This window comes from Chiroxiphia lanceolata, chromosome 18, assembly GCF_009829145.1.
Source record: "Chiroxiphia lanceolata isolate bChiLan1 chromosome 18, bChiLan1.pri, whole genome shotgun sequence".
NCBI classification, from domain to species: domain Eukaryota; kingdom Metazoa; phylum Chordata; class Aves; order Passeriformes; family Pipridae; genus Chiroxiphia; species Chiroxiphia lanceolata.
Window position 1 is genome coordinate 4992008 of NC_045654.1, and position 21017 is coordinate 5013024.

General features: G+C 39.4%; 1 protein-coding gene across 3 annotated transcripts; it reads left to right on the forward strand.

The window, feature by feature from the left end:
- Positions 1-124: 124 nt before the first annotated feature.
- On the forward strand, positions 125-18303 carry RAB36 (RAB36, member RAS oncogene family). 3 transcript variants are annotated; one of them, XM_032706124.1, is made up of 13 exons: positions 125-382; positions 1129-1236; positions 2690-2842; positions 3580-3668; positions 4794-4882; positions 7408-7473; positions 8435-8536; positions 10188-10252; positions 10858-10909; positions 12293-12374; positions 13888-13978; positions 14524-14643; positions 14877-18303. In XM_032706124.1, exons 4-13 carry the CDS (start codon positions 3600-3602, stop codon positions 14936-14938), a joined length of 798 nt encoding a protein of 265 aa, XP_032562015.1. In that variant the 5' UTR covers positions 125-382; positions 1129-1236; positions 2690-2842; positions 3580-3599; the 3' UTR covers positions 14939-18303. The 3 variants fall into 3 exon arrangements, with proteins under 3 accessions (XP_032562015.1, XP_032562013.1, XP_032562014.1); XM_032706122.1 differs by lacking the exon at positions 14877-18303 and having other exon boundaries at positions 14524-14835; XM_032706123.1 differs by lacking the exon at positions 14877-18303 and having other exon boundaries at positions 149-210; positions 14524-14835.
- The last annotated feature ends 2714 nt before the right edge of the window (positions 18304-21017 follow it).

Below are 21017 nucleotides of genomic sequence, written 5' to 3' on the forward strand. Positions count from 1 at the left end.
TCCGGCCCTGCGCCAACAGCGTAAGTGCCGCGTGTGGCCGCGGCTGCCGCCAGGAAGTTACGCCAATGGCGTAGTGGGGCGCGGGGCGCGGCCGTGGAGCGCCGCGGGCGCTGAGGGGCGGCCCCTCAGGGCGCGGGGTCTGTGAGGGCACGAAGGGACGGCGCCCTGGGGTCACCGTGTGGGGCCGTTCTACCTCGCCTCTCTGCTGAAGTGTGCGGTCTCTCTTCTCGCCCCCTGTTTTCAAAGTAGTTACAGTTGAGAAAAATAAAAACTGAGAAAAATTCAGAGTGAACAAAATGGTGATCGAGTTACGGGCAGGAAGACAGCAGGCGAGCGCCTTGAGGTGCAAGGGTCGAAGAGAGCTCAGGGAGTTTTGGACCAGGTTTTCTTTCCTAACCTTCTCCAGAATGTCACTATGAACAGCTAGAATGTGTAGTAAAGGTTTCTGTTATCATTACGTAGCTTCACAGATCTTCAGAGGAAGGGGCATGGGAAGAACATGCCATTGCAATGTTGCTGGCAGAGCTTAACAGTGTTCTGGGTTGTGAGATGTGATCTGGCATCAGGGAAAAACTCTGGATAGCTTGTACTGTAAAATTTTCGGTCTCAGTGCAGATAGTGAAATTGTCAAGATTTTTTCATTATGTCTGAGTAACAATAATTATAATCAAAGGTTTTAAACTGGATTTTACTAATCCAAAGTAATTCTGATCAGGATTAAAATACATCACAGGAATAGATTCTGCTTTGTTGATCTTCAAAATCCATAAAAGAAAAATTACTACTTTAAAAAGTATTTCCTGGAAAGGATTCACTGTTTTCTGCAACGTTTTAGAGCAGATTATTTAAAGAAGAGTTTACTTTCCTAACTATACTTCTGCTAACTATATATTTGTAAAGTTTCACCATATTTCCATAGGAAGAATGTGAGCTTTTTTCAGAGTAGAAGGGGCAGGAGAAAACTGGAGACTTCATTTGTCCTTCAGTGTTGACTCAGCTTTGGGCATGAATTTTACTGTCTTGTCCTTCACCATAGCTTGGAATACTGATGTTGTTAGTGGTCATGGCATTAACTTATTTTTTGTATGCCTTCTGAATGCCTGCCTCAAATCCTTTGTCTATCCACAGAATCTGCCGGTGCTCCTGTTCTTGCAGCGTTGAGATAAGGAGGGTTGTGATGCCGTGGAGACACTGTGTTCCCAGCCCTCCCTGGTGACTGAATCCCCTTTCAGCTCTGTAAGAAGAGAAAATCCGGATCTCAGCACTGATCATTCTCAGTATTTTTAGCAGCTTTGTATTTCTTATTTTTTTTTTCCTCTAATGGTGTGTCTAACTTGTTGATTTGGTAAATTGGGATATTTTTATGCATGTGTGAGATTTAGATTAAATACAATAAATGTAAGTGAAGATGGCCCCTTGATATATTTCTGTTTGTTTGCTTTGGTTCCTCCTGTACTTTGCATTCACTGAGATTATTGAACTGGGGGTATTTTTGTAGCTTAGTTTGTGAAAGAGCTCTAGGAGATGAGCAGTGAGTCAGCCTATGTACACATGACAGAAGCAAGTTAGTGTTTGAAACTCTTACCCAACTAATGGAGTTTTTCTTTTTAGACCTATAGTTCTGACATTAATTAAGACATTAATATTGCCATACAGTCATTCAAGCTTGTCAGAAGGGTGGGAGCACACCATAAAAAGGCTCTAGATCTCTCAAATTTTATGTGGTCACAGGTAGCACAAGTAGAACTATCCATATGGTAATAGATAAATACTGTAATGTTGCTTTCTTTGGTGAATAACCCATCAGCTGCAAATCTGGATTCTTTGAGGGGAAGTGGCTGTTCTGGTGTGGTCGAGGTCACGTGGGTGTCTGAAGTGGTTTAAAAGCAACTCCTCACAAAAGAGAATAAAACATTAATTCTAAGTAGTGGACTAGCAATTTTGTTGAGCATTGTTCTTATTGTAGGGTTGTAAAACACAACTGTCGGGTTTTTGTTATGTACTTGCTCGCTGTTTAAAATTACTTGCCTGCATTCATTTGCCCTTTAACGTTTTTAGTCTGCTGCAGGAGTGGGAGAGGCTTGTCTCCTTGTTCCAAGCCTGTTCCAGCATTATCAACATATGACTGTTAGAATGGGAGAGCTTTCTTTTCTCCTGAAATTTGGAAATTTAAATCCTAATGAAATACATAGCAAAATCTTTTAGCATCCTAAATTGCAGTCTGGCACACTGAATGCTGTCTAAATTAATGAGTCGATTAACAATACTTAGGTAATACAAAAGAGCTGTGTGATTTCTTATCCTTGGTTTTGGTGTTTTGCACATTAGAAAGCAAGATTACTGATGACTAGAAAGACATTTATATAATTCAGAATGTCTCATTAGTGGCATGCGCATCCTGACTCTAAAGCTGAGATGAAATCAAGTTGAAATGCTGAAAAAATCCCTTAGGAGTTTCTTTATAATTGCTACTATGCTTAATATTAGCACCGTCAGAGTTTCCCACTCCCTTAGCTCCTTGGCAATTGTGTCAATCCTGCTCTTTGTATCCAAATATACAACTATGTTTAAAGACAATGGAACTGTTTCGTTATATAGGATTAGGGGCCATTGTGTTTATTATGGAGCGGTTTCTGATCAGAGGAATCTGTATGACCACTAAACTCAGGTTTTTTTCTTCTAAACCCAGGGTCCTGCGTATAGTTAAATCACTCCAACTCCGCCTTCCCGGTCTGTGGAAGAACGGGAGGAAGGGAATTGTTGCAAGCCTGTTGCTATGGCCACGTAGCAGCGGGCTGAGCTGTTTGTGTGGCTGGAATCCTGCTGCATCAGCTGCTGCGCGGTGAGTCCTTCCTTACACTTTGCTACATGATGGAAATGCTCTTATTAGAAACGTTCTTTGAATGCCACTAAGAAATTGGTACCCTATTAAGGGTCCCCTCCCTCAGCAACCCACGAGGTTTCATTGCATAACCAAATTGATATGTCTCAGGTGAGACATTTAAATGCGTTTGTGATTTTCATGTGAGCATTATTCTTTTTCCATGTCAGACTATCTACTGATTTCATTCTTTCTGGGCTGATCTTGGATGAAAGTTTGATGTTGTGCCAAGAAATGTGGCAGCTTCATCTTTCTTCCTTTCTCCCTCTGACCAAATGAGATCTGGTAGCCCCTAACATTTATTAATGTGCTCAGTGCAGAGGCATTTGAAACAACGATGAGCAAGATTTTCAAATTAAGCACTGCAAAATCCTTTGAGGGCTAAAGTGCAAGCACTTGTGTTGAATTAAGTGAGCAATTCTCTGCCCTCCCATGGAATTAGAGTTGGTTCCTTGTAGTTTCAGAAGGTCACTGTTTGCTACTAGAGCTGTGCACACTGAAGTGGTCCCTTTTACATAAGAAACAGGTTTCCTTCAACACAAATTGAGTGAAAGAACTGCCAGTTGTACCAAAAAGACAAAAAAAAATAAAAAATAAGTCTGTAAAAACTTAGTTAAGTTTTTGTTTGATCATATTGTCCCTGTGTTGAGGTAATTCCTGAATACTATATTTTTCTTTGCATATTTTCTCTCTGCTAGTATTTAACTGGATTTGGAGGATGAAGTCCAGCCTAATGCATTTTGTTCCCCCAGTGAGTAGGGACAGAATAATCTCCCATTTTCCCAAGGTAAGCATTCTGTATAGCCCATGCCACACTGATCTATCTTTCCCTTGTGCCAATACTATTTTAATTTAACTTAATGTACACTTGTTGTCTTCTCTTAAAATTACAAATTATTTAAGAATTTCTCTCAAAGTTTAATGTGACCTCAAATTCCCATTCAATTCTGACCTCTTTAATAATAATACTCACTTCTTCTTTTTAACCTTTACAAAAAGTGATTCTTGCCACAGAAGTGTTATCTTATAATATTTATCTTGCTATTTCAGCAAAACATTAATAATTACATGCTTAAAGAGCTCCAACACCAAGGGGAAATAGGAACCATAGCTTATCTTAAATATGCAAAAAAAGTCTAATTAGGAGGCTTTGGTTGAAGAATTTGAGGCAATTTTAATTTTCTGTTTGTATAGGAACCTTAGTCATACAGTAAATCCAATGTAGCAGGCACTGTAGAAACACAGACAAAAGCCCTTTGATGTCCCCAAAGACTTTTTTATTTGAAGTATAATAGCAGAGTAAAGGACAAGGAAGGACAAGGAACTACCATTCCATTTTTTCAGTTGTTCAAAACATCCTTTTAAGGGAGTTAGCATTTTTTTTCCATGCTTGATCTCAGCCACATATTTTGCTTTTAATTTTATGAAAAATATAACAGGTATTTTTAGCAAATAGGAAATCAAATACATTTTCTTCATTTTTAACTAATTCCTAGTTAAAGGTTAATAATAAAAACAGTGCTTCACACTTAGAAGAGATTGAAAAGACTTCATAGGAATAATGACTTGCTGGTGGTGTGCTCCCATCTGTTGTCTGTCTTGTGTGCCTTAGATCACTGGGATAGTTCAAGGCACTTACTGTGGTACAGAATGATGTGCAAATGTGTTTGGCTCTGGGTGCTTGGATGCTGACACTCAGAAAGGTGGTCAAATGATGGTCCCAAGGAGCTTTACAACACAGCTGTGGGGAAGCCTGACTGCCTTCTAAGCCAAGCTATCCCTTTTCTTATGCCAGGATAACTCTGTGCCCGACAAACTCTTTGAATAATCTTCTTCCCTGTTTTTCCTTGCTGATTTGCTCTTGCCAAGCAGCCCTCAGGCAGTTTGTCCCAGCAGCTGTTCTGTGTTTCAGTGGTACACACCTGAGGCCTGTCTGCAGCTTAAGGAGCACTTCCATGCCCAGGTCAGCACTGCCTGTCAGCAGAGCACTGCAGCAGCAGGGTGAGTTTGGAACAAACCAGGTATGCAACAAAGAAAGTATTTTCAGTTCTTGATAGCCTGCTTTCTTCACTGGCTTTTCCTTCCTCATTCCTCATGTTCCTCACTCCAGTGTGTTTCCAGGCAGCCAAGCCCATGCACGTGGCAGTTCTCTGACCTGTTTGACAGTAAATGAACAAAGTGCCTCTTCTTCCCAGGAGTGTCAAAGATACTTTTACTGCTGGCATACATAGCACTGAAAAAATGGTGGAGCAGTTTAGCAACAAATAGTTTTTCAGCACCTTTGAATTAAACACTTCAAAGCATTTACTTCGTTCAAAAGATCCAGCAGATCCAGCCTTGTTGTGTTCTCTGTTGGTGTTCAAAAGGAGCAGATAATAAAGGCTTTGGAGGGATAGAAACACAGCAGTTCTAAGTTTCTTGAAACACCTAAGAATCTAGTTTTAGTCTTTTTTGAAGTTTACATGCTGAGAAGTTCTCTTAAATGGTTCCTTAAAACTGGAGCAAAATTCTGGTAAATACATAGCACTGGAAAATCCAAATAAGCTCTTTTATGCCTTAGTAATAATCTTGAAGTTATTTTCTTCCCCCACCTTCTCTCTCTCCCAGAACTGTTACCATTACTGATTTAATCTCCTGAAGCAAGGCAGGAAAGCTAAACTATGTTAGAAACCATCACTATTCAGTCAAAATAAATAGCTGTATGTTTTAGTGATAAATGCTTCTGTGCTTCAGTGTGAAGAATCTTCCATAAAGTGGAGCTTCTATGAATACTGACAGTTAGCTCACTGTTCTTTCAAATCTGGAGTTGGTGATTACCACAAGACTTGTCATGATATACATCTTTAAATGCAACATTTTATTAATTTCACTTGGGAGTCTTGCTAAAAAAAAAAAAAAGAAAGCTAAAATGTATCACCCTGAGAGATATCAGTGACTTTACTACTTTTTAGGAGCACAGTCACTATCTTAGTTTCATGTAAATTTGCTACTTCCTTTATTGAATTGAGGCATTTTCCCCTTCTGATGCCAACATCTATATATTTTGAGGTTTGGGTTTTGGTTTTTTGTTTGTTTGTGGTTTTGTTTTGTTTTTTAATTTCCAGAGTAAAACTACTGTCCAGTTAACTTATTCTAGTAACAGAGTACAGCTAAAAAGCTTTACATTTTGGCTTTGTGAATAAAATTAAACACTTTTCTGTCACTGCTCTCTAAGAGTGATTATTATTTGGTGATTTAAATAATTTTTTGGTGTAATGGAGGTAAAAGGGCAGCCAGTGTTTTGTACAGTACTTGTAAAGCTTGACAGGAATAACCATTATCTTCCTTTTTCATTATCCCAAGTAATAAAATATTTCTTTGTCATTTGGAAAGCTAGTCTGAGAAATTCAGTAGCTAATGCCTGTAGTTAAGACTCTCTGAATATTCCATCAGTGTGTTAAATTGTCTAATCTGGGGAGGTTTTTTTTCCCCAGTACAAATTAATAGAACACACACCTCTAAACCATCACTTACTTTTTTGCTTTTCCCTGAAGGTCATTGATTTTACTCAGTATTTTCTCAGTAACAGTTAATCAGGCAGAGACATTTCAGCAGCATAGGGGCCTGTGACCACTCAGTTATTGTTGATTGGCACCAAAAACACCTTCTTTTTTTTTTTTTAAATATTAGTCATGTGGCTTACCAATCAAGATTTGGACTATTTAGAATAGGTAACTTGGAATCAGCATCACATGTAAATCTGATGTAACCAGAAATAGTACTCAGTAGATTAATGCCTTTGTTTAAGAGGCCATTCCTTGCTAGAAAAGGACATTAAACCTCTTAAGACATTTTTGCCAATCCAAGTTTAGGTCAGCAAGAACACTTACATTCACTTATCCACCTGTGTCTCCTAAAAGGTACACTCAGTTGCAATTTGAAGAATGCAGGCTGAGTCACCCAAAGCCCACCTGCTGTATCCTGGGGGAGGACCTAGAGCAAAGAGGATTATTTACATGAAGCCAGCTTCAGATTAATATTATTCCAGGTAGTCAGAAAATGTATTGGCTCTAACCTTGTGGGTTATTTTTCCCAGAGACACATTCTGCAGTGGGTTATTTTATTATCAGCAATCTTTTATTTAGGGCTTTATTTGTACTGTTTAAGTCAATGAGAAACTTGTGATTAATTTTAATGCAAAGGATGTAGATACTCTATAGTCTTATGTGTAAACTGTCAAATGTATACACCTGTAGTCAAACCAGTTTTAATTCAATAGAAGTTATATCCCACTGGAGTAAAGTTAAGAAAAAAATATAGAGAGTAATAAACAGACTATTTCTGCTCCAGAAGGGTTTGTTTTTTTGGTGACCTTCTTTCTTGCAATTTAAGGTTCTGCTTGTGCAGCACAGTGGCACTTAGGGATACTTAAGTCACAGGGACATGTACTCATCACTTGCAATTTAAGGATCTAAATCAGAATTTTTAGAGAGAGACTGTTGAAATTGCAACTAAAACCATGTAACATTTTCAAATATTTATAACAGGCTGAAAATATCCAAAGTGGTTGTGGTAGGAGACCTGTATGTTGGGAAAACCAGTCTTATCAACAGGTATAGTATATCTCACCAGATGTTTGATTTTTCTGCTTCTCAAGTAAGTGTTATAACATTTCTTTGCTGTCCACTGAGAGTAGTACTTCATGAACCTGAACCAGAGCTTCATGGGTTTGTTATTAAATGAAAGACAAAACTAAGACTATGGTATGAGAAAGACCAACACAGAAGGTCATGCTCTAGCACTTCAATCAGTTTATATTATATTCTGAAGTACTTTTATCCAGTCAAATATGATACATTGTTTTCTTAAGACATCCAGTCTAAAGGCTAAACAATGGGAAAAAAAATTCAGTGTCTGAGTCTTGGTTTCATGTTTTCTCCTTAGTTGCAGGGCTGTTCACTGAGCCCTTTTCAGCCCCTTGTGTGGGTCCCTGTACTCATTTCTACAGTGCAAGACTGTAGGAGAAGCTTGAGCAGAAGGATCTTTAAGGCAGAATGCCTTAAAAAATACTTACTTGATTCTTTACTGAATGTTAAAAAAAGCTCTTATGCTTTTTGTAGTTAGGTCCAGTGAACAGATCACTGAATTTCTGTAGCTTATTATCACTGTGACACCTTTTTCTCTATGCTTGCAGCATTGTCATCATTATTATTTCTTCAAGTAGAACTTAAAAACCCTAATCTCATTGACAATCATTTGAGTCATTACTTATGACCCAAAATGTATTCCCTTGTAAGTAAAACTATAAGATACTGTACATTCCTTGACAGTCCAAAAATGTTGATTCTCATCTCATCCTGAAAGCTTACTAGATGTTTGTGCTTCATAATTTGCTATACAGTATCTCCTTTTTTTAATCAGTGTCTTAGTGTTTTCAGATATGCCTCTACAATATATAGCCAATCCACAGTTAGTTAATTATTTCCTTCGTAATTTACCCTGACAGTGTTAGTTTTGCAGTTATTTGTAGTTGTGTCTTACTAGTATTTCATCCCCTTTTTTTTTTAATTGCAGATTTTGTAAAGATAATTTTGACCGAGACTACAAAGCAACCATTGGAGTGGATTTTGAAATGGAACGTTTTGAGATAATTGGAATCCCATATCATCTCCAGATGTAAGTTGAAACAGGATGGTTAAGCATTGCTCAGAGTACAGTCTCAGCAGAGCTTGTATTGCTGCAGGCTCCAGTGAAATAAAGATATTTTGAAAATAATGAAATTGCACAAAGAATAATGTGTTCTGAAAAAAAGGTTCTGTAGCTGGACCTGCAGTTTTAGTAAAAATTTTGTTGTCTTGGATTTCTCATCCCTAAAAAACGTTACAAGCTTGTCAGTGAAAATTCATCTTGGATGTCTTGTGCCATTTCACTAGAGTTCTGCCTCTTTTACTCAACTTTCATGAAAGAGAAGTGGAAGCTTTTGACACAACCTGTGTCCAGTTCTAGGGTTACCCCAGTCTGTCATTGGGGTTTAAAAGGCATGATGAGCACTGAACTTGGCTTTACTGGGAGTTTTATTCCTGCAGCCATTGAAATGAATGTTAAGGTGTCCAGTGATTTCAACACCTCTTAGTTAGGGACTAATTAATTATCCCCAAGTCATAGAAAGACTGGAGTGTTTTTATTAGTATGTGAACCTGTTATCTTTGATTTTCAGCTTCATTTGTCAGACTAGTGGGAATCCTGCCCTTCTTTCACCTGCTTTGGGTCTGCTGAAGGGAGTCCTTTGGTGTTTTCAGTGGCTGAAAATGTTTTTCTGTAGAGGGCATTATGGAATTATTTGTACTGTAGTGTGACCCAAAGCAGAAATAAGATGCTTTGCATGAGGTATTTTAGTGCATGAATCTTAAAAACCTTTTCACTTCAGAACATTTTTTTTTCAGTGACATCACTGATGTAAATAGATGGCTCATGGTATTTATTGAAATATACTTAGGAATCCATTTCCCACTCATTTCAGTGCAATTGTGTTTTGGAAAATTATGCCAGGCCCTTGAGTCCCCCTAAAAATGTAGATTCATGTATCAGTGTTTTGCAAACTGAAGCAATAAGGTTCATGAGCTACTAAACATCAGGTTGCATTATTTGCCAAGTCCTCAGGAGCTGGGTAGAACATTTCCATGTGATAAGCACTAGTGCCCCCTCCTGCTGGGAGATTTCCATACAAGATAAATTTGAAGTATCTGTGAGTGGCAGCAACAACCCCAAACCTCTGCAGTGCTGGCAGTACCTGAGGGCACTGCATATCATGTTCATTAATAAAAAGCACTTTCTTGATTTTATTTAATGGTGTCATTAGTAGGTGGTAGACTGAGCTGCAGGTCTCTAATTTGTAGTGTATGTACAGATATCCCATCTAGCAGCTGCAGGACTCTAACATGGGTTAATACATGATTTATTTAGTATTAGCACAGGAAATGTACAAAATTAGACTGCCCCAGAAATCCATGTAAATGGCATAGATGAAAAAAAAAACGTTTTGAGGAAAGGGTATTACCATGCAGAATAAAAATATTTGAATTGTGTCTCCAAAATAAACGGTATTTAAAAAAAAAAGGTTAAAACAGAGTTCACATGTCTTCATTAAATAATAGAGCTTTACTGTATTTCTATCAGCAGTTAATGAATAACATGTTCCAGATGGTGACACTTCTCTGGTATCACATTCTTCTCTGCCTTGTGCCAGTCTGCTGCTTCATTACCATGTTTACTCAGGTTACACTGGGTTTCATTAACCTGAAATTTCTTTTTTCCCCCCATTGCACAGATGGGACACAGCAGGTCAGGAAAAGTTCAAGTGCATTGCATCTGCCTACTACCGAGGAGCAGAGGGTGAGAACAATATTAATTTGATCCTGGCTGTGTCAGGAGGTTGTGTTTTAGACAGAAATGTATAAAAGGAGCCTATATGCTCCTTGGGAAGGTACCTGTAGACCCAGTGTGGTGGAATGGATTGTCTGTTCCTGCAGGGAAGAAGGGATGAAGAAATTCGTGAATGGATGTGTTGTCACATCTCCAAGCTCTGAATGTTTTGATGATGCAGTGATAAAAATTGGCACTCCTGTTTAAGGGGAAAAGAATTTGGGTTTGGGTGAGATTAATGTTGGAGTTAGAAGTGGGTATTTCTGGCATTTCCTTTGGTAAGAGACAATTTCTGCAGGAATTAGTGGTCCCAAAACAAAAGGGTTAACGGCACCGTAGACTGCAGACTACAGGTAAAGATGAAATAAGGTTGCAGACTAAGGACTTAAGTCTTATTGGGTGCTAGAAAAGGAAAAGGAATGAGCAAATGGATAGTCTTCCACCTCCTGTGTGTTAAATCTGTTCTTGCACCTTATATGTAAACATTCTCTCTGTTTAACAAGATGGGTTGGAGAGAATTCTGATACACCTTCTAACCAAATTACTTTTTATTCTGTTCTTGTCTTTTATTGCAGTTATAATAACAGTGTTTGATCTGGCTGATATCCAAACTTTGGATCACACCAAGTAAGTTTCTGCATTTTGGCTTATCCTTGAAAGGTTTTACAGCAGGTTTAATTGCCTTCCATATGTAGGTGTTGAGAACTTGCTGGATCATGAGTGTATTTTCTCTTGAGCTAAGAAATGAAAAACGACAGTCACTTGTTTGGACTGCATAGGGTGGGATTTTTCTGAAGAAAATGCAGGGCATAGATTTGAACTATTTACACTTGACTGCCTTTAAAGTCAGTGCAGAGAAAAAAGCACTTCAGTCAAAGCTTGATCCTTCCAAAACTAGACATGCAGGAAGAGATGAAGTACACCCCAAAAGCATTCTTTTTTTACTTCATTTGCTATAAATAGAATAACAGGCTGGCACCTAATGTAAGTGGTGAAAATGATGAGATGCATCTCATGCATAATGTCTCAAGAGCCTCTCGTTTTTTAGGTACACTGATATCCCCAAATTATTTTCTTTCTCTAGTTTCTGAAGTGATTCTCTGGGGAGGTAGCCTGTCAAAAAGAGGAGAGAAAATTAAGAACTCAAAATATATGTAGATATAGCTAAACTTACTGGTTCAGATATTTGTAATAGTTTGGTTACAACAGCACGTTAATTGTTATGGATAAACTCCTTCTGCTTTCAGTGCAGGATGCAAAACCCTACATGGATCTATGATCCACACCATTGTCACAGTTCACAGCATATGTATTTCTAACATGCTTTTTGACTGTAATGCAGGTACAGGCTTCTTTACAACCTGTATTCTGTCTTATTTGAATGTGTACTATGGTACTTAGCTCATTTACATAGGACTTTGTAAAATAATATATATATTAGTGTCTCTGCTTGGCTGAAAGTAATTGAAGCCTGTGAACCTGATTTCCCACACACGCACACACTCCCTTCCCTCCTTGACTTGTGTTGGATGACTCAAGAGAAACTTGATTGCCAGAGTAACAAAAATATAAAAGCTTGTGAGACAAGAATCATACAGCCTTCATAGGGAGCTGTTTTATAATGCTGAATAGATTATTTCGCTCTTCTTTATTCCCTTTTCTATCTAATCTGCTATGTGGTTCAGACTTTTCCCTTTTTTCCTGCCTTCTTATTCCTTATCTTGATCAAAACTTTGCCCTCTCCTTAATAATAGGAAATGCCCTCTGGGTGCTATAATTATTGTTGAATTTGTACTCTGAATGTGGATATGTTTGAACTTTGTTAGTGGAAGACGTTGTATTCAAAGGACTTGGAATAGGTCTGGATCTCTTTCTGTCTGGAAAAAAAGGCTTTTGATACTCTCACAGAAGTTCATCCTCTCACTTTTCTTGTGACCCCATTATCTGTTACCTTCTCCTGTATTCCTCATTCCCTCTGACTGATTCTGTCATTTCTCTTTTGTATTTCAGACAGTGGCTAGAAGATGCACTGAGGGAGAATGAACCAGATTCCAGCTTTGTCTTTCTAGTTGGAACAAAAAAAGATCTGGTGGTGAGTAAATTGAATGCAGATAAGGAAATGGGATTTTCCCTACTTCCTCTCATGATTTCCCTTACAAGTTGTACACAATGTTGTTGAGCAAAAACCTTAACAAGTAAATAGAACAGTTACTTGGAAACAATTTAAGAAGAGGGTTTCTGAAAAAATGGGTAGTTATGAAATATTTCTTGCATGTTATTTTTCAAGCACATGCAAACATACCTAATGATCTTGAAGGTTTTTTAATTTGTTTTTTTTTAGGGACAGTGTGTTCATTACTCAGGAAGAGGGAAGATTTCTTCCTTAGTTGAATATGACAGCACTGTCAGAAGAACAGGATATAATGCACTCTCTCTATACCATTCTCAGTCTTGTGTTTCTCTTCCTGCAGCTATCAATACTTAGTTTTTAAAGATTTCAAAACAAACTTGTTTCATTTGCTGGTTAATTGATTTTTTTTTTTATTTCCACCCAACTGCCACAATATCACTTCTGCACTTTGTTTCTTACCCTTTAGTGAAAATAAGTCCTAGAAAATTGCATGTCTGTCAGTTTTTCTGGTACTCTGTGTAGTTTATGCTACTTTTTCTGAGCTGCAATAAAAGCTAAATGTGCCAGACCTCTGAGGACACACATCTGAAGCCTTGTCTAAGCTAGAGTACCTTACTGTAAGTTAATTTCTGATTTTAGAATGTAGTGCTTTCAACTGAAAGGGAGACAAGAGCAAAGCAAAGGAATTTAGGTTCTAGGTATTACTTCAGTGTGAAGCCAGTGTCTTCCCAACTGGATTAATTCTCCTTATCATCTTGATGTTACATAATCATTTCCAAATGTTTAGATTTCTTCTCAAGTTTGCAGGGGTTCTCCACTGTAAGACAATCTACAGAAAACTGTAAAAAGATGACTGGTGTCATCCATCCCAAACAGGCTAGAAATCAAAAGCAAATAGCAGCATACTTATGATTGGTGACAGAGAACAAATGAGAGGGTGAAAAGACCTGAAAGTTAAGTGCAAGAAAGCAAAACCCCACTGAAAGGGCAAGAAATTTTAGTCTTAAAAAAGGGCAAAAATAAAAAGGGGGGGAAGGCCATTGGGTTACAGCACAGTAAAAACTGATGCAATAGAAAAGTGGCTATGAGACAGAAACAAAACAGATTAAACCCAAAGAACTGTTGTGTTTAGTTGGTCCCACAACTCTTCTGCTGAGAGTGATGGGGTGACAAGGATGTAACTGGGCTGTTGTCTTTCCAGCTCCCTGCTGCTTATGTATTGATACAATGGTTACTCATGTTACCCCCTGCTTTGTTTTGGGGCTGTGGGAGGTGAGTGGAGACTCCATTTTAAAAGCAGCACTAAATCTGGGAATGTTCTCGCAGTCCTGTCTGGTTGCACGAGTTCTAAGGCGAGGTCAGAAAGGCTGCTGAGAAACTGGAAGCATCAGAGGACAGATGCAAGCAGTACCTCTGTGCTGTTACCAGCCCAGATACACTTTTATTTTGCACTTATTCCATGTTGTCTCCCCAGTCAGATGCTGTGTGTGAAAGGACAGAGCTGGATGCCATCCGCTTTGCCAATGAGATGCAGGCAGAATATTGGTCAGTCTCAGCCAAAACAGGTAAATACTGCAAAAGATGTAAAAATAACCACAAGAACTGATGTTGAGGTGGGAGGAACTTATTATCCCCCTCTCCCCCCCATTCACTTTTTTTTGTTGTTGTTCTTTCATTTTGTTGCTGTTAGAAACTTCAGGTTTATTAATGATCAAATTTTATTTGTGCATTTTTATTTGTGCTCGCACTTTCATGTTTGCAGAAAGAAGTAATTGAGCTGCTTCACAGTGTCTGAGCATGTTTAATTCATAGATAGTTACATAAATACACGTGTGCACCACTATTCAACATTTGCAATGGAAAAAGATTATACCACTGACTGAATTCTCTCTGTTGCTGGCTAAAAATAAAGGTGCAGTACAGGGTACAGTATTCCAGAGTAAGAAAATTAGAAGTTCTCTCTGCAGTGATCAGAATGGAAGGCAGATTGTTGGAGAGACTTGTTCTGTCCCAGTATTGAGCAGTGAGCTGTTCACAGATGTGCTTGTTATGCTTGATCATCTGTTGATGTGCAGTTGTTAAAACACATAATTTCTGTTTTGCTCCCCAGGGGAAAATGTCAAAGAATTCTTTTCCCGAGTTGCTGCCTTGGCCTTCGAACAGTCCATGCTAAAGGAGCTGGAGAACACTCCTGGGCACATGGCCCAAATTGGGGCAGGAAATCTCATCAGTATGTGGAGTTTTGTTTTTTGTGTGTATTTTCCTTGTTTACAGTCTGAAGGACTGGGGAGGTTTTTCAAGCATTAAAAGCCAGTTTCAAACACCTGCAAGCCCATTCATGTCACTGTCTACCCAGGTTCTACCCTACAGGAGTGACTAAGCCTGCATCCAGCTTTTGTTACCCTTAGTACTGGATGGTATAATTTCTTGTGAATTGATTTTATAACTTTGCTGTTTCCACAGACCTGGAGAACATTGTGGAAATCCCAGAAGGCAACGCTCAAGTCAGCCCGAGTTGCTGCTAATTGTCAACTGTTCCTTCAGGCACCGTGCTTCTCTGCAGCACAGCACAGAGCACCTGCAGCAGTGCAAGCTCTCAGGCCAGAAACAGAGAGCTTTAATTTGGGAAACAAGGGAGGAAAAACTTAGCCAAACTTTCCTTCTGAGAGTTCCCTTGCTGCTGCAGGCTCCTTGTGCAGGGTGGTACAATTGTTACATAAACCTTTCTCTGTGTAGTCAAAACACAACATCCTTAATGCAAGGAGACATTGCCAGTGCCATGTGCTCACCTGTCTGCCAGAAGTGCTTGTAATCAAAAATGATGTCATTTTAGTGTGTTGTTCTTTGATAATTCTCTAGAAATCTTAGATAGTGAAGTTGCATTCCCATGGGGGCAGGAAACAAGTGGCAGTTCAGAATAAAGTTCAGAATAAGTTTTTCCCTTTTAAAGTCATAGCATAAAATAACTCTGATCTGCTTTTGTGCATTCCAAGTATTTTGGAACTATTCCAGTAAAAATCTTTTTAAGTATCAGGTATGGATACACAAATGCAGACTGCATAGTTTCCACTGTGGTTTCTCCATCCAGGAAAAATCTGTATTATTTTTCATTTTCCACTTGAGAATCAGAGCCCAGTGTTTAAGTATTTCCAAGCCTAGAAGTCCAGGTAGGAACTTTGTTGTTTTATCCCATCTGTCTAATATTTTGAAAATGTTACCAGGTAAGAATATTATTCTTTTCCACTCACTTGAATAAGAAAGAATGGTCTCACAAGTGCATAATATGGAACACATATATTCCAAAGAGGATGCAGATTCCTTCTCTGCATTGATCTTCATGAATATTGTCTACATGCAGTCCTACTTTGTTGCTAAGAGTAATTCACAGATTTCACAGAATATTCCTAATTAGAAGGGACCCACAGGGATCATCGAGTCCAGCTCCTCAGTGAATGGCTCATATGTGGATTGAACCCACAACCTTGGTGTTATTGCACCCTGCTCTAACCACCTGTTTTGGTTTGGGTTTTTTTTTGTAATAATATAATAAGATTTTGTTACCGTATGTGGTCTCAGTCATGAACCTGATCACCCCTGTCTGAGGTGGGAACTCAGAGCCAGCAAGGCTGGATTCCATACTGAGGTAAAGCAGCTTTAAAATGCTCTTTTTTCTTTGGGCAACAATGACTGATGCCCAAAGACATTCCTCTTTCAAAAGTTATTCCTGCTGACAAATGGCATTGTCAAAAATTACTATAACAAATACTTGGCCAGTATTTGTGAAATTGCATTAGTATGCTTGATTATGCTAATTAGGTTTAAACTGCAGAAGTACCAAAGAAGTGGAAGGGAAATACACTCATTTTATTTCCTTCTAAATTTTCCAATGGCTCACTGAATTCTAACATTCAGTTGTGAGTGTCTAGGTAATGATATTTCTCTAAAGATAAATGAGATGTTATAAATCTTTTGCTTGCAGTAAACTGTTCAAATGTGTGGCCTTCAAAATTACTGTAAGTGCTCAAATCATAGAAATAATGAAGGAATCCAGGTGGGACAGCAGAAACACTCTTTCTCTAGGGATCTATCAGCAGCTTAGAACTCCCATATTTCTAAGGTTTATATCCAGCACTTCATGCTATGCTGGCATTAAAAAAAAAATATAGTATTTTAAATTTCATACTGCAATAATTTTAAATGGAGATAAAGAAGAAAACTTATGAATGGTTACAAGTTACAGTTTCTTAAGATAGTAATGCAATCACTGCAGAAACAACAGTATCTGGAAAACTAATTATAATAGACCCTTTCAGATTTGAGCTGCTCAGAAATAAGGACACTTGTTAATAAAGCAATGCATCAAACTGAAAATACTCTAGATTCTGGCATTTTCCCCAATTTGTTTGACAAGACATAGAAAAAAGTGGAGAAAAGATGACTTAAACATCTTTTATATTACTTTTATTTCATTGTGACGTAAGTTACAGCAGCTTCACAAAAAATGATGGATAGAGATCTAAGAACTCTCTGTTTTATTGGACAATCTTCACTTTGGCAACTGTGCTGACTGTTGGCAAAGACACAAATGTAGCATTTGGTGGAAAAAATGATTCTGTGAGGGTATGTAAGGAGCTATTTGTCCAAATGTGTGATATTTTGACCTTATGGTGTTCCATGTATTAGTCCAGTTCCCGAGGCTGCTTCCCAAGGATGACAAATACACACTTTGCTTGTGCCGTGTGCTGGGCTGAGCGGGCAGCGTGGCCACGGCCTCGTGTTTGCTGAGTCTGAATGAGAGGAGAAAAGCTGGTTCCCTCTGCTGCAGCAAGTCAGGTTGGCTGGGCCTGGTGCTGGGTTTCTGTGCTGGCATGCTGGTTTAGTGTTTGCAGTGCAAAATGACTCAGTAGCAAATCCAAGATAAAAATCGGGATTTTTTTCTGCCCCTCAAGAAATATGTCTCCTAAGGGTTTCTTCTGTTGATGAGCTCGGTTATTGTATAAAATCACAGAGATGCAATCTCTTCAGCAACACAATCATGGTGCTTGGAAAATCAACTGGGACAGGTTTTCTTCTAGTGATTCAGTACATTGCTTGATGTCATTACTGTTTAGTATCATCTGGAGCTCCAAAAAGTTCAAATACAAACGCAATACTCAGTCAGTCATTAACTGTGACTTGACAATGGCCTGACTCCATCTCTATTATATGATGGATGCTTTGAGACTGGGGTTTTGTTGGTGGTGTATTGGTTTTTGTTTGGTTGGGGTTTTTTTCGCTTGGTTGGTTGGTTTTAAGGGCATTTTTTTAGTGCTACTGAGATTTCCCCTGCAACAAACTCAGTATTAATAATTAATCATCTGAAATGGATCTTGGATTGTGTTGCAAATGATGAGTTGCTGAGGAAAGCACAAAGGAAACTAACTATAGAAAATAAATATGAATTTGCAAGTTCTAACTGGTCAATGTTTTACCTCTGTATGTTAATCCATTCTATCAGCAAATTAATTGGCTTAGAAGAAGCTTAATACCACGGAAAAGAGTGTTGACAAAACTGTATTAACTGTAACCATGGGTGGGCTAAACCACGATCTCTGTACCAGCTGAAATTCCCACAGTGATTATGGCAACAGTCACAGCTCCAGCTTCCTTGTGGAACTTTCAGGTGAGAAACTGAAGAAGTGGAATTTGGAGTCAGTCCGAAGCAAAGGTAAAGAGCAATTGGAATAATCAATTCCCCTCTGGAAGGACTAATGTTATGCTGTTTCTTGTCTTAATAAGTAGAAGCTTAACATGTTAACGATTTCCTGGTTATATAAGGGTGCATTTGTGCTGAGCAAAACTACTGGCAATGGATCAAAAGCTATTTAAGAAAGTAAACTGACAAAGTTAATTTCTTACTATAAAAGCCTTTTAATTTTTAATCGTGTTGTTTTGCGTTTTGAGTGATTATTTGACACTCAGGATATTATGATTTATAGTCACATAGGTCATGTGATTCAGACCTTTCTGAGCCCTGTTGGGTCCCAGCTCAGGTTTGCCTTGTGGTGTGACTGGAGTCCATTCTTCACAAATAAATCTGTCCCCTCTGTGCCTTTTCAGGTTTCCACCAATAGTTAGAGGTTGTTCTAATACAATGCACTGGTGAGTGAATGCTCTGAACCCTGCTCTTTATCACATCCTCTGAGCAGGAGAGTTGAAATGAAGTGTTTGGTGAGTTGTAGGAGAATCTGTATTTGGTATTGGAGAGGGTTGCTCAGCTTCCTGTGGTTTTGGCCAGAAGGTTGTTCTCACAGTGAGAAATTGCCATTCTCTGAATTTGAAGGAGAGTTCCTTTATTTCTGGGTTCATAGAATGATTTATACTGCATGGAATGCCTCAAGACTTGCCAGCCTTGTCAAACTCTCCCAGAGTTCTTTGTATTTACAGAAACCCAATTGCTTAGTTTCAGGCATAGATTAATCAGATATCATATTTAAAATGAGAATTAAAAAGCTCAGCTTACGTCCTACAGTTATTTTGTTTTTACAGTTGTTTTTTTTTTCTTACAAAACCTCCTGTTCTTTCGCGTGGGATCGGGCTGAAGGACAGTTCCTCAATGACAGCTCGCGAGCTTTTCCCTAAACCAAGCGGCTCCTCTTCCCACAAGAGGGAGCTCGGAGGTCACTGCAGGATGAGATCCGTGCCGGCTCGGAAGGGCTGCGCGATCTCTCGCAGGCCAGCAGAGGGATGTGCCTGGCACTCTGTCCATAGTTTAGCTCCTCATCGCAGGATTCTCAGTCTCAAATCACAGGTACGTGTCTGTACCACCATCGTCTTAATGAAATTTTGTATCCTATTAAAATACTGAATGCATAAAGTGTCAGCAAAAATTCAGAGAGCCCTTGAATTCCCAGAGGAATTTCTGATGTTGTGGCACTTCGATAGGTAAAGAGGGTGTAGTTGTTTAACAGTGTTATTCACTTAAAAGTTAAGCGTGCACATAGAAATCCCTCATCTGAATTCTTACTCCCTCCAGAAAGGGCACCACTGAGGACCCAAATAGAAAACAGACATAAAAAACCAGGATGGTGAGACCTCAGTAAAAGCACAGTATGAATTCAGAACACATCCCTAGGATGTAACATACCTGCCTTTGTTAGAACCAAGCCAGTGCAGTCTGAGGCTTCAGATTCCAGAAATACATTGCATGTCAGAATTTCATTGGTCCAAATGGCACTAAGCAAACAAATAATATCAACGGGGAAAAGGCAAGTTATTTTATTTCTGTAATAGATTGAGATTTCTTGAAAGATTTATAGAGTTATTTATTGAACATATAGATTTTATTATGATTTAGATTATAATCTGTTTTCCATATAGGTCAACCAAAGCCTGTTATGTGTTAAAAGCTGAGGAAACAAATGCAGGAAAAGAGGTTAAAGCCAGGAAACAAAAACTGAGAGGGATGAACTATGCAAAATGGAATGATTAGCCATTTGTGATGTGTCTGAAAATACCCAAAAATATTTTGTTTGGCATATAAAAATGCATGAAGAGAAAAACTTGGAGTTTGAAACAGTGCATATCTTGAAGGTAAGAGAGCTACTCCTGTGGGGTTGTGCTTTTCATTCTTATGGGATTCCATTAGTTCTTGTTGAGGCTATATCCCACCCTCTTTTCTAACAAGTACCAGAAAAGATACACCTCACTGCAGATATGAAAGCAGCAGGTTTATGGAGTATATGAGATGTACATCTCTCACCTTTTCCTGTCATCCAAACAGACAAGATGAAACTTCAGTTGTATTTGTTACCATTTTTCGGAGGTTTAATTAACATGTGGAAGGGATGCAGGGCTTAAGCAAGATCATGTTCTGTGATTTCGGAAGGAGCAGTACTCGGCAGCCAGACTTTTGTTTAAATCATTTGCCACCCTTCACCCAGAGCTGGGGCATGGGACTCTGAGTTATTTGGGCTAGGATAATACACAGGGCAAACGTGAGACTAATGCAGAACAAAGCAGGCATTATTGCTGGTCTCATAGTTATTTTGCCCATCTCAGAAATCCAGCTTGTCATTTATTGGTGAGGAAGGTCAGCTTAAGGGAATGACAAGCCTGCTACCAAGGAGCACTCACATGAGTGGGGGAAAACATGACCTTTGAAGGTGAGGTGCATCAGTGCCTGGGGGGAGAGCCTTGCTGCGAGCGCAAGAGAGAGCACAGAGACGTGCTGGTGTTTATACATAATATATGAGGGCATGGCTGTACGGACGAGAATGGATACCTCCCCATACACTGTGTGCACGCTATGCTCTTGCCTAGGCTTAGGCATAGCCATGGCTCTATGGTGCGATGATGTCCAGGCCTGTGGCTGCAAGCGCGACTTCGCACATCCCCGCCTTTGTCTCCGGGGCAGCCGCGGGGAAGGGGCAGGGCCCCCCCAGCCCCGCGGGGTCCCGCGGCACGGCCGGCCCGGCTGCCCCTTTAAGAGGCCCCAGCGCCGTGTCAGTGCCTGCGCCGGGTCCTTCGCTCTCCTCCCCTTCCGCAGCGCCGGGGCCGGGCCGCGATGGGCCGCCGCGGGCAGCGGCTGCCGCGCCGCCGGGGGGGCTCCCGCGGGGCCGCGGG